We start from the raw sequence: 12974 nt of genomic DNA on the forward strand, positions 1-12974 counted from the left end.
TCGCTATACTAGCAGTAGAGGGCAGCCTCATGCGAGAATTAATGTGAAATGGCCGCGGTAGGCTACCGTCCGTCAAGACAGCTCAATCGCTACAGAGCAATAGATCCAGAGAAAATAACAAGCAAGTGTTTTGTTACTCCATTGATGCTAACGTCCAGTGGGTTTTTGAGAGCACTTTTACGGGAGCTGTCTCTATGGTACACACCCGCGCGACCCCTCATCAGTTTACAGACATCAAAACAAGGTACAAAAGAACGAGCCAAAGAACGTACAATTGGCATCGCGCCGCCGTGAAAAATGGGGCGAACGGGAACGTCCAAAGCGGTAAAAGAGTTAATATGAATAAATGAACAGTACTTTACAACTGTCACTCCGATGATGCATCTTTTACACTAGCAGCAGTTGGCTACTGTGTGTTTAGAGGGGGAGTTTATATTTGGAAATATGTTGTTGGGACGAAGTGCAGCTGGGAACTCAATGCTTTGTATTAGCCTATTAATTATTGTTCATTGATTCTGCCGCCCGCACCCGTTTTAACCCCCAAAAACTCGAATAATTTACAGAAAAGAAAATAATAATCCAGAAACGTTGCAAGAGTGGCACTATATTGACACAAGATTCCCGGAAACTTTTAGGCTTTCTCCTTCAAACAAACAGTGCCCTGCCAGCCTGATCCTTCTCTCTCTGACCTTGTCTGTGATCCATGGTAGGTCCGCGTAGCGTAGAGGCCCACATTTCTGATGTGGTCTGCCCCAGTTCTGGTATTTTCATTCATGTACAGTATACAGTACATTAGGTTATACAGATAAATATGTCAGATTGGATATGAATTACCCACTGTCATGGGATTACACTGGAATAGATTATTTAATTTCGTTTCATAACAGGCAAGATTGGATATGAATTACCCACTGTCATGGGCTACACTGGAATAGATGATTTTCTTTTTCATAACAGGCAATCTTGTCCTTTCACTGCGTTTGGTCACTCGGGAATGAATGTCTTCTGTTTCTTTAATATTTTTGAGAAGATAATAACTTCTAAAGGTAATATTGCCTTCTAGGCCGGAATTATCCTTTAACTCCATGTTCTTTCTCATTACCTTAAATCAGTCACACGAGTAGTAGGGTTGGGTTCGGTAACCGCCGTACCGCCGTACCGCCGTACCGCGGTATACCGAGGTCTACCGCGGTGTCAGTGTGCTTACCGCGGTAAAAAAAGACCAAAAAAAAGTATATTTTTTATTGGAAAACAAGCGAGTTTAAACAGGGGAGAAGCGAGGACCGCATGCGCTCCATGCCGCTCTGCTCTGGGCCGTGTACCACACGTTTGGAAGCCACATACGTCACTCAGAGACACAGACAGTCAGTCAGACCTACACAGGGCAGCACAGCAGCCGCGTAGAGGAGTACAGAGCAGCGTAAACTTTCTCTGTAATCAACACGACACAAGGATGTTAATACATACCTTGTGTTGTGGCATATCTTTTTTTATTCATACGGATTACTGGCGGAGCGCGGGCCGCGTGGACTAAAACCGAAAATGAAACTATTTTACTTTTTCCACCGCGTTGCACGTTGTGCCCCGTCCGGCGGCGCGTCGGCGATTTTATAACCTTTTCTGTCAAGTCTTGTAACTAAAACCTGTATATAGCAGCACTCAATCACTGCGATTTGAGAGTTGAGACGTGACGTGAGTTTACAGAATCACTGTACACGATCTGACTACCCGTCCTCTTCTGGTTTGTTCACACAGCTGTTTGTGTCTGAAAAGCCCAAGTAGCTAGCCTACGTTACTATGGTAACCCGACAGTGCAGATCTAAAAGCTCAGAACGCGTTGCGGATGCGATGTGTTGTGAGCTTGTAGATCTGCTCCTTTCAAAGCCAGACCCGCTGTGCTGTACGGAGAAGTATAACTCGGGCAGTCAGGCTGTGGAGAGGCGACTTTTGGGAAGATGATTGCAATATTTGGACTTATCGCCGAACCTTAATTAATTGATACGGGGGTGCGGTAATTACCGCAATACCGGCGGTAAATGGGAAGACGGTAATCGCGGTAACAAAATGTCGATACCGCCCCAGGCCTAACGAGTAGTCACCTGCTGTATCACTTGGTTTAGACGTGTGACTTTCTACTCACCACATTTGATCTTTGGATTAGAGTATGGTTATCGGAGAAGGTCCTCTGTAGCCTTTCAGTCAACTGTAAGCACCCCACATGGGTGTAGCAGACTGAATGTACACATTTGAAAGAACATCACGTCAGAGTGCCGGCTGAAGAGATTTGTTCAGTGTGACTTTTAGAGATTTCAGTAGATATTGGCTCGAGTAATTAAAGGTCTGGGAAGAATGCCTGTTAACAAAACCAAAGGCAGATGGCTGATATATATATATATATATATATATATATATATATATATATATATATATATATATATATATATATATATATATATATATATGCATCTCAGATATATCAGCCGGTTCCAGCCGGAGCTTACTGACTGAAGGCCTCAGCCAAAAGGCAGTGGTGGAACAAGTACTCAAATGTTATCAGCACTGCAATGTAGAAATACTCTGTTACAAGTAAAAGTACGGAATTCAAAATTGACTAGAGTAAAAGTACAAAAGTATTGGCATCAAGATGTACTTAAAGGACCATTTCACCTCTGGGACAACCAGATCTTATTTTATTGTTGTTTGGGACACGATCAACACATTCCTGAGTTATTTTTTGTGTTCAATCTGTGTTTTTAGATATTTTAGTATTTCAGCATGCTACAAAGCATCATATGCATTGTAGCATGCTGAAATACTAAAATCCCAACAACCTTTGCTGCGTGTCACTGACCCCATCTCTCTCCCCATTTCCTGTCAGTCTACTGTCCTATCAATAAAGGCAAAAAAGCCCCAAAACAAATCCCCCTTCTCATTTGTTCTTTTTGTTTGCTTTAAAAATGTATACAGGTATATTCAAGATTATTTTCAAATGTTCATGATTTTTCGTGTGTGTGTGTGTGTGTGTGTGTGTGTGTGTGTGTGTGTGTGTGTGTGTGTGTGTGTGTGTGTCGTGTGCGTGCGTACGTCCCCAGTGTTCCTATGTACCCCCCTGTGAGCGAGACAACCAGAAGAACCGAGACAATGTGTTGATGTGGGAGGATTACTTCACCAAGGAGGTCAGCACTCAGGCCTTCACCTGCTTCTTCAACCAGCAGCGGAGGTGACAGAACACACGAACACAAGCACACACACGCGCTTACATACAAGCACCATGTGCACAGGTACAGACACATACAGTACATTCTACACACACACACACACACACACACACACACACACACACACACACACACACACACACTAGTGTTGATTTTGACAGAAATGTTTGATATTTGATATTTAGTTACTAAATATACAGTTCATTTAGTCAACTAAATAGAATTTTGGCGGGCCGTGATGGCGTTGAAATGTACCTATACTCAGCAGTTTGACAAATATAGCAGATCTACAAGCTCACAACGTGCCGCGCTGTGAGCTTGTAGATCAGCTATTTTAGGGGAGTAACACCTGCACATAACTGAAAATAAAATGACTCGATAACATTTTAATCTAGTTTATATTTGTCAATTTTGTCAATATATTTAGTCTTAATTTTAGTCATCATAGCTTAGTTTTGTTGGGTTTTTATTTAGTTTTCGTCAGTGAAAAAGGGTAGTCAACGAATATTCTTCGTCATAGTTTTAGTCCATGAAATCAACACACTTGCACACACATTTTGAAGTAAAAGTGAAAGTGGCAAAGTCTGTGTTTTCATAAACATTGAGCCAATGAAAAGGTTTTAACAAGACCTTGTGACTAAATTAGTACATTTTGATCCATTGGAACACAGGCTCTTTTTTCCCATTTCCTAATAAGCAGCGGTTTTGGGATGGAGGGCAATCTCTTTTGGCGTCCCAATCCCAGAGACGCGTGGGGACTGAGTGCCGTCGGGTAGCACCTGGAGACGGGGACGCGATTCTTCCGTGGGTCGCGTCCCCACGCGAGAATCGTGTACCCGTACCCGTCCCCTCCCCACGGGAGGACGGAGCGCCGCCAGGTAGCACCTAAACCAAACCTTAACCCTAATCAGGGTGTAACCTTGTATACCCTAACCTCAGTAAAACTAACTCTGGTGAAAATACACTATAGCCGGGGAGCCACAGGCCCAAAAGCTCAAAGAATAGGGTTTTACCTGTGACGCCATGACATACTTTTTATTTTTGTTTTTTCTATTCATTTCGTCATTAAGGTACACAGAATGAGAGGCCTGCTCTGCCGGAAACTCTGCGAAAAAAAGTTATGGCCATTTGTATATTCACTCCATCGACTTCAATATACAGGAAAGAAACACACAAAAAAAATATGCTTTAAGTAGCATGTGAGGGGTCAAACTAGGGGTTCTTGATGATTCTGAATCCATTGCAAGCATTTGTTTTGCATGAAAAACATTCCTTGGGCTAGAAAACGGACCAAAATAACAGTGAAAAGTGATGACTCATCACTTTTCACAGGTTTGAGAGGCTGAAATCTAGCCCAAGGAATGTTTTTCATGCAAAACAAATGCTTGCAATGGATTCAGAATCATGAAGAACCCTTAGTTTGACCCCTCACATGCTACTTTTTTTGGTGTGTTTTTTTCCAGTATAGTGAAGTCAATGGGAAACTTCTTTTCGCAGTGTTTCCGGCAGAGCAGGCCTCTCATTCTGTGTACCTTATTGACCAAATTAATAGGAAAAACTAAAATTTGGAGTATGTCATGACATCACAGGTCTTCTCTCATTTTGGCACAGTGGCTCCCCGGCTACTATGATTGTGGTCGTTGGAGTGTATTGTCAGCGTGTGTGAGGCATCAGGGCCTTAATACTGTACAGTACATGATGGAAAACACAACTACTGTACATTTTGCCATTGTGGTATATTATTTGTACGATGTTGTTGGGCAATTTCGTCTTCTACATCTTTTTACATTACTTTACAGATTTGTTCAAAACATGCCCAAACACGCAAATCGATACACATTATCTCTAAAGTCGTGTCATCAAGACAGACCTTTTTCATATTCCATCCTGATTGGCTAAGATTGACTTCTACCACCTGGCCTGGCGGAGATCTGTGCTCCAAGGAGTACATTTGTCTATTTTTTTTCTTTAGTTGTATCTCTATCTGCTTATATACGATATTGTCTATTTCACTATGTGCTAAAGGCTGTTGGAACAGGTGTGATATAATCCAGTGTTACCAAGGGACACCAGTCGTCCCTGGTAACCAGTGGTCACGTGAAGAGCCAGTGATGTTAGTGTTTGACCCCAGGGAGGTCGCCTGAAAATATAAATTACAATTCTTTCCCCCTCAAAGGTGTCCTGGGTAATCCACGATATCCTCTTCTAACCATATTAATAAGTTATATTTTCAACAGCAGCTTTTAATCTCATAAACAGATTATATGGTGCGTTCAAACCTGTATAGTTAGAGTGGCGCGATTATATACTGTACAAAGATGAGACGACGCGCGGCCGGGCTCGGCGCAAACGAGCCAAACGGGGCGACGCGAACGGTAGCCTCGGTTTCTTCCCCCCAGCAGGAACAGCCAATCAGCGTTGATGTTGTCCGGAGACACGGAAATGTTTTGGGTGTTTGGTTTTGGGGGCGTGTTCTCTACTCTGCGTTATCAGTGCCCATACCCTAGGTGGGCTTGGCAAAAGGGCCTTTCTGTGTGGAGGTTGTATGTTCTCCCCGTGTCCCCTAGGGTAGATACCCTCACAAAAACATTCAGTAATCCTGGTCTCTATACTGCATCCCCCTGGCCTGATGGAGGGGAAAGGAACTGGTTGTAATACCGTGTTCCTTCCACGCGCTACGACCACCCGGGGAAACTCCCCTCTGTCAGGTGAAAAGAAGCGAGTTGGACTCCTCATGCATAGAAGGAAGCATGAGGTCAGTCCGTTGTCTCCCCAGGTTGACAGAGCGAGTGTTGCGCCCAGGATTACATTAGATAATTGACACCAGGTGAAAAATGGGTTACAAAATAATGGGATAAAAATGTAGTAAAAAAATATATATATATATTGCTGTGCAATAAGCGGCATAATGTCTGGGTCAGCGGTCATTATCGAGAAAAATAAAATCCCTTCCTGCCGGGATTTTATTTCTCGATAATGACCGCTGACAAAGACATTATCCCTTATGCCACGCCAATATTTGCCCTGGTTTAGGGGATGATTAAAAGGACCAAGAGGGTGATAAGCTTGTGTTGACTGGTGAGCTGGTTTATCTTCCCTAGGGATAACATGACAGCCTACCAATTAGCACAGGCTAAAATGCCACTCAATGCACGCTGAGCTGCTGAGGAGACACTGGAGTATGAGTTCATAGCATTGCTTCATAATGTCGTGGCCGGCCAACTCCCTCCCCACACCGTTGGGAAATCCCAGCAGGGCTGTCATTTTGTATGCTAGGGCATTCCCTCATACATGTTATCTATTTATAATAAGCATATCGTTGTTGTCGGGTGGACACCTTGTATGTCCAAAACCGTTTGTTTTGTATTCATCATTTAAACAAGACGAACCTCGGTTCGAAGTGAAGCGGTGGACAGATAAAACCTCCAATAGCACATGAAACCAAGTCATTTGATGAGACGATCAAATTGTACATGTTCCTCTCCATGCTGACTATAGCAAAGTTAATAATTATTTAGTATATAAACCATGCTATTACCTATAGGGTTGAATTGTCATGTGAAGCTTCACCAATCCAATGCAATAGGTGAGACCTATGCAATAAGTGAGACCTATTGCATATTTGAAAAAGCCTATTCATTCTGGACTGATATTTTACACGTACGGGACAGGAAAAACCTGTTCATTCTGGCCTGGAGTGACCATATATGGACATAAGGTAACGGACATTGTGTTTTTGAAAAACCCTGTTCATTCTGGACTGAGATCACCATATATGGTAATTAAACGGACATTCTGTTTTTGAAAAAACCTGTTCATTCTGGACTGAAATGACCATATATGGGCGTGATACACACAAAGCCATTCATTGGAGGTAACGGACATTGTGTTTTTGAAAAACCCTGTTCATTCTGGACTGAGATCACCATATATGGGCGTGATACACACAAAGCCATTCATTGGAAGCGGTTTCCACCGCTTCAAAAATGTTAAGTAGTGAAAATAGCTGATCCACAAGCACACAACGCCTCGCGTGCTTGAAGATCTGCTATTTCCATTTGTTTTGTGTGACAGTCTTGTATGATGAAGCAGGGCTTTACTTTATGAAAATAAAATTGAAACGTGGAGATACAAGGTTTCGGCCCGACAGTGACGATATGGGTAATGGGTATATATAACTAGTAAGACACCCGAGGGTGGAATGCGACCTCAGGGTGACATGCAACCTCGCCCTAAAGGGCGAGGTCGCGCCAATTCTTGAGAATCTGGCCAACCACAGCGTTTCTCTGACGATTCTAGTTGTTGTCATTCTGGGGGGAGTTTGTTCATGTTTTTGTGAGGGTATCAACCCTAGGAGACACGTGGAGAACATGCAAACTCCACACAGAAAGGCCCTATCGCCAACCGAACCTAGGGTGTGAGCGATAGGGCCTTTCTGTGTGGAGTTTGCGTGGTACAGAAGGACACATACACTTCTGGAATCATGTGCGTCGACTTAAAGTTGGATCCAGGCCTAATAACTTTATCTGGCCGCCCCGTTGCCACCTCCTTGTTACATTTTCTTTTCTCCAGGTGGATGGACATTCTTTCATGGACATCCTTTCATAGGTGATCTAAGTCCAGTCGCCCGTATCAGATCAGAGGAGGATACCGCACATTGTACCTCATCCACCCTTTCTTCTCTCTCCTTTTGGTATCTTTATCCTCCTTTCTTTTTTTCTTTTTTATTCTTCTCTTTTTTTGTCTTTCTTAGTCTTGTGTATCCTTCTCTTTTTTTTTGTATTTCTTAGTCTTGTGTAGCCGCCCCGTACAGGAAGAGATGGGGACTTGAGGTCGCAAGTCAGGACTTGAACCTGTGACGCTGCAAAAGCTGGATTATCAGCCTAGATGTTTGGAACACTACCCTGTGTTCCAGAGCAGCAGTTGATTCTCAGTACTGTGTGGTTCATTTGTTTCTCATTTTGGTATGTTGTCACCTTGACTTTGATTATGAAGACATGACTTGTTGAGATTACTTTATTCAATATGTCTTCAAATGCAATTTTGTCATTCTCTTTGAATTTTTTCAGTGATTCCTGGGTCATGTTGTGACCCAGCAGTACCTCAGCTGTTTCGTGGAAGCATGTCACCCATTGAACATCTCCAGATTCTTCAATTTTTACCTTCAGCCGAAGTCTGTATTTAACGTTTGGAGAGGTCTTTTCGCATTTGGGACAATAGTAGGATCCCTTTTCCAGGTCTCTAAGTTTCCTGTTCCATCTGTCAGTGGTACACGCTTCATATATGTCCTGTTCAATGTCAGCAACCTTTGCTGTTACTTCATAGTATTTCTCCCATTCTCCCTCTTCTTCTGGTGCATTTTTCATCTCGCTCAGGGATTTCCAGTTGATCACGACATTCTGTGAATTTGTCAGGGATTCAGTGATGAAGACTTTTCCTTGTTTTTTGTACCATTTTTTAAGCCTAGTCGCTTCTGTTATATCTGGATTGACCATGATAGTTGAGTTGTATGACATACTCAGAGATCGGCCTCCAAAATCTGACACCTTTGCTGATCTCACTGCGACAATGGCTTGACTTGTCCCATCAAACTTCCTTGCTTTATCTTCCCACAGGGTGAATGTTATCTCTTTACCACTGTCGTCCATTAACTGGAAGTCTCTCTTGCAGATCTTGACGCCCTCTTTAGTTTTCTTTTCTGACACTGGTTCAACACTCTTGCAAATTCCAATCACGTCAATAAGGCTGTTTGGGTCTTTTTTCTCTATCTCACTGATGGGTACGAATGTATTGATCTTTGTGCTGCTAACACAGAGCACGACATTGCTGTTACGGGTCAGTATAATCTCGTACTCGTTCACGCTGGCATAGATTGCGTTTGATTTCTTGAGAGTTGCATTGGAGATACGGTATGTATTGTCCTGCTCCACTAGAGGGAAGAAAGAGTCAGCCTCCGTGTTGAACGCAGTGATCTGGATCTTCTTTCCACTTTCATCGGCAATGGTAAAATTAAACAATCTTCCCTTTCCACTCTGAAAACCACGTACATCAGTCTTTGTAGTCACATCTCCATATATAGTGTTATCCACATCTCCATGTTAGGACTCATATATGGGCATAAAAAGTATGTCATGTGACATCACGTTCGTCGGCAGTCTCCCCTGGAACATGGGAGCATGTGGGCATGGACATGGGTGGCTGGGGATACTGCTCCATGTTCACGCGGCAATGAACTTTATTGACTCCGACCTAATAATGGCTACTGTCTATGACGGTAGTTCCATATGACATATTGGACTAGACTATCTCCATATATAGTGTTATCCACATCTCCATGTTAGGACTCATATATGGGCATAAAAAGTATGTCATGTGACATCACTTCCTGTACAGACAGTCAGCCATTGACTCCGGATTAACAATGGCTACTGTCTATGACGGTAGTCCCATATGACATATTGGACTAGACTATCTCCATATATATAGTGTTATCCACATCTCCATGTTTAGACAGCCAATGACTCCGGCCTAACAATGGCTACTTTCTATGACGGTAGTCCCATATGACATGATGGACTGGACTATCTCCATATATAGTGTTATCCACATTTCGTGTAGCCGCCCTGTACAGGAAGTGATGTCACAACTCGCTGACATCACACTGACATCACAGAGGATACGGAAGGACGGTCACGAGGATACGGAAGGAAGGAAGGAAGGAAGGAAGGAAGGACACTCAAGCGACACGATTCTTCAGAGTATATGCGACCTTCGGTCGCAATAAACAACTGATTGCTTGGCATTTGTTTGTTGGCCGTGGTCTATAATAATCGATGAATCGGCTGATTATTTAAACGATTAATCGATTAATCGGATTATGGCACTTATTTAGCTATTACCTTATAAATTAGATTTGAGGTTCTTTTAGATGTGTTTTAACTAACAAAAAAAGACATAAAGATGAATAATTCATTAAATAATACATAATGTATTACATTTTGCTCAGCTGCTGATTAGGTTGCTAATAAAAGACAAATTAACAAAATAAATACCTTTTTCTGACTGCATACATTTCATTAAAGAATAGCTACACATTTGTCAGGCTAAAGGCTAACAGTACTCTTTTCAAATAGGTCATTTAAAAATAAATATTCAAGTGATATTTTTTGTCTTACATTCCTGCAGATTTTCTCCCCCTCCTTTGTAATCCATTACTTATATTTTTGTTTGCATATATACTATATATTACCATATACTATACTGCATTCCATTTGTGTAAAAACTTTTAGTGGAGGGAGCAGTGATAAACATACCTGAAGTGATAGCCACCCTAAATGTGTCAGCTTTAAAACGTTTATTATTCATGGATGCCGCTGCCTGCTGACCTGTCTTCTTTAACTCTGCAGGACATGAATAAGCACGCAAACCTCTTTAAGTGAAGGCTGCAGTGAAATGTGCCGGGGATTCGGCCATCATTCTGGTAAATGGTGAATGATGCATTTACGGTGTACTTCATCCAAAAGCTCTATACAGCGTGTATGGGTGTACCTCCTCCACCCATCCACCACAGCAGAAGCAACCATGCATTAAGAACTTACAGTAATTAAGAAACAAACACGATGATGTTAAAGGGTGATTTATTATACTTTTCACTGCACACCAGTTGTGAGCTTGTTTATGTGCTCATTACTAGTAAGAAGTACCGGTATCCTGGGGCTTAGCATTACTGCATTCCAGACAGGGACATCTTAACTTCCTCTTTCAGCGATTCACAGTCTACTCTCCCGGTTACTTTTTCTTGCAAATCCCCAAACTTCAGTAGTCAATGTTGTGAAGTCTTTTTTATTTCCTATCTTGTTTTGCATCAACTCGACTCGCCGTGAACTGCACCGCTACTACCTTTTTGAGCGGTGGTCACACCGTCTCCTAAGAGTCACTTTGTCCGTTCCTAGCTATGTCCACATGTACACATGTCCGCTGGTGACCAAGTGGTGCTGTTGCGTCACACACGCGCACGCACGCACGCACGCACGCACGCACGACACGCACGACATGCACGCACGCACGCACGCACGCACGCACACAGGACCCTGAAATAAACTGCTACACACACGGCCACGCACACACACACGCACCACCACTCATTTCAAACTTGGTTTTATTTGTTTGTTCATTCATTGCTGTTTGTGGGTTTCAGACCGGACGACGTGCTGTGGCGCCGCTCCCACGACGCCAGCGTCCTCCTGCACTGTGTCCTCTGGCCCACCGTCTCCCTCCTGGTGGGCACGCTCATCGTGCTGCTGACGGTGTGTGCGCGCTCCCTGGCGGCGCGCGCCGAGGCCCTGCAGAAGAGGAAGTGTTCCTACGAGGCCTTAGGCCTCGGGAGGGTGGCCTGCTCTGCCCGCGGCAACAAGCCACGGTGCGCCCTGGCCTCCTCTTCCGACCCAGAGTCCTCGTCGACCTGTCGGACCCTGCCACTGTTTGCCATCCCCGTAAGACGCCGTGACAGAGAACACTAGGGGCCGAACAAAAGATGAGACCTAGAACCTTTTGAGTGAATCCTGAGAATGTTAATGCAGAGCCTTTCTGGAAAGTGCCGTGTCTCAAAAGGCCTCGGCTTTAAGAGACGTTCATGCTGTGGGCAGAATGTGTTAGATTAAGAAAAGCCTCGCTTCTGTCTGCTTTGTTTGTCGGGCCTTAATAAAACCAGCAGCAGTTTGAGGAGAGGATACGTAACACGTGCCCCTTGTTACCCGTAGATTTAAGCCAGGATATGACGTGAAGACAATGCCCCAGCTGTCTTAAAACTAAGCAAAACGTCAGCTGTCACAGGACCAGCGGTAGTGACCTGTGATTTTGCCCCGAGTCAGGCTATCTAACTTTACATAGGACAAAAGTCTTCTCTTGTGCTTTGATTATTTTAATATTATATATACTCAACCTTAAGTGTGTGTGGTGTGAACCACCATGCCACATGGCCCAGGTTGCACTCTGACTGCCAATCAACACTTGACTGTTCTACTGTATACGGCGGTGGTTCTCAAAGTGGGGTCCCGGGACCTTGAGGGGTTCCAGGGAGTCTCCAGCAAACCTAGTACATATAGCGTATAATCGGTGTTTAATTACTTTAACCCTATTTTATACTTGGGCTATTTGAAAATAGTCTATCTGCTGTTTAAAAAAAGAAAGAAAGAAAAAGACAAAATCTTTTCAAATGAATGTCCCTGGCCAAATACATATCAGTATAGGGGTCCTTAACAAACATAGAAATGTACTTATAATTTATAAATATTTTTAAATATATTGATACAGTAAGTCGCTGATGGTTGCTCTACCAACTAGCTTGCTGATCACCATAGGACCCTAAAGAACATCTCTCTTTGGAATTTTGGAACATCGTTCGAGAATTACTTCAAGGTATATCCTGGTTTATTAATGGACACTTGGAATGCTGGAACTTTAAAGGAAGTGAACTTGAAATCAACTTGAAATGGAATGGAATCAACTTGAAATGGAAATCAACTTGCTGAGTATTCCAAAACGGAATAGGAAGCTCAAGTGAAGTATTTATTTTATTTCTTTCTTCTTTTTCCCCTCTTGGAACCAAGCTAATAATAGACATTACCATACACTGTAGATAAGATACCTGCCAAATGTAAGCCAATAGTGAGACATTCAGGCTGGAATAATTGACACATTTGACAGTGTCGCATTGTAGCACCACACCAAGGCAGCGTTTGACTTGATGATCCATGA

At 43.1% G+C, this 12974-nt stretch overlaps 1 protein-coding gene across 1 annotated transcript in view; it reads left to right on the top strand.

Annotated features, from left to right (window-relative positions):
- Window positions 1–11737, top strand: part of LOC308308545 (calcium-activated potassium channel subunit beta-4-like) — a gene marked incomplete at both ends in the record, with an annotated part of 82889 nt that extends 71152 nt beyond the window's left edge. The window contains 2 exons of the mRNA XM_080753960.1: window positions 3093–3220; window positions 11416–11737. Coding sequence (XP_080610086.1) covers window positions 3093–3220; window positions 11416–11737 — 450 coding nt within the window. The remainder of the gene's footprint in view (window positions 1–3092; window positions 3221–11415) is intronic.
- Between the last annotated feature and the right edge of the window lie 1237 nt (window positions 11738–12974).

The sequence above is a fragment of the Nannobrachium achirus genome, assembly GCF_963921795.1.
Source record: "Nannobrachium achirus genome assembly, chromosome: 23".
NCBI classification, from domain to species: Eukaryota; Metazoa; Chordata; class Actinopteri; order Myctophiformes; family Myctophidae; genus Nannobrachium; species Nannobrachium achirus.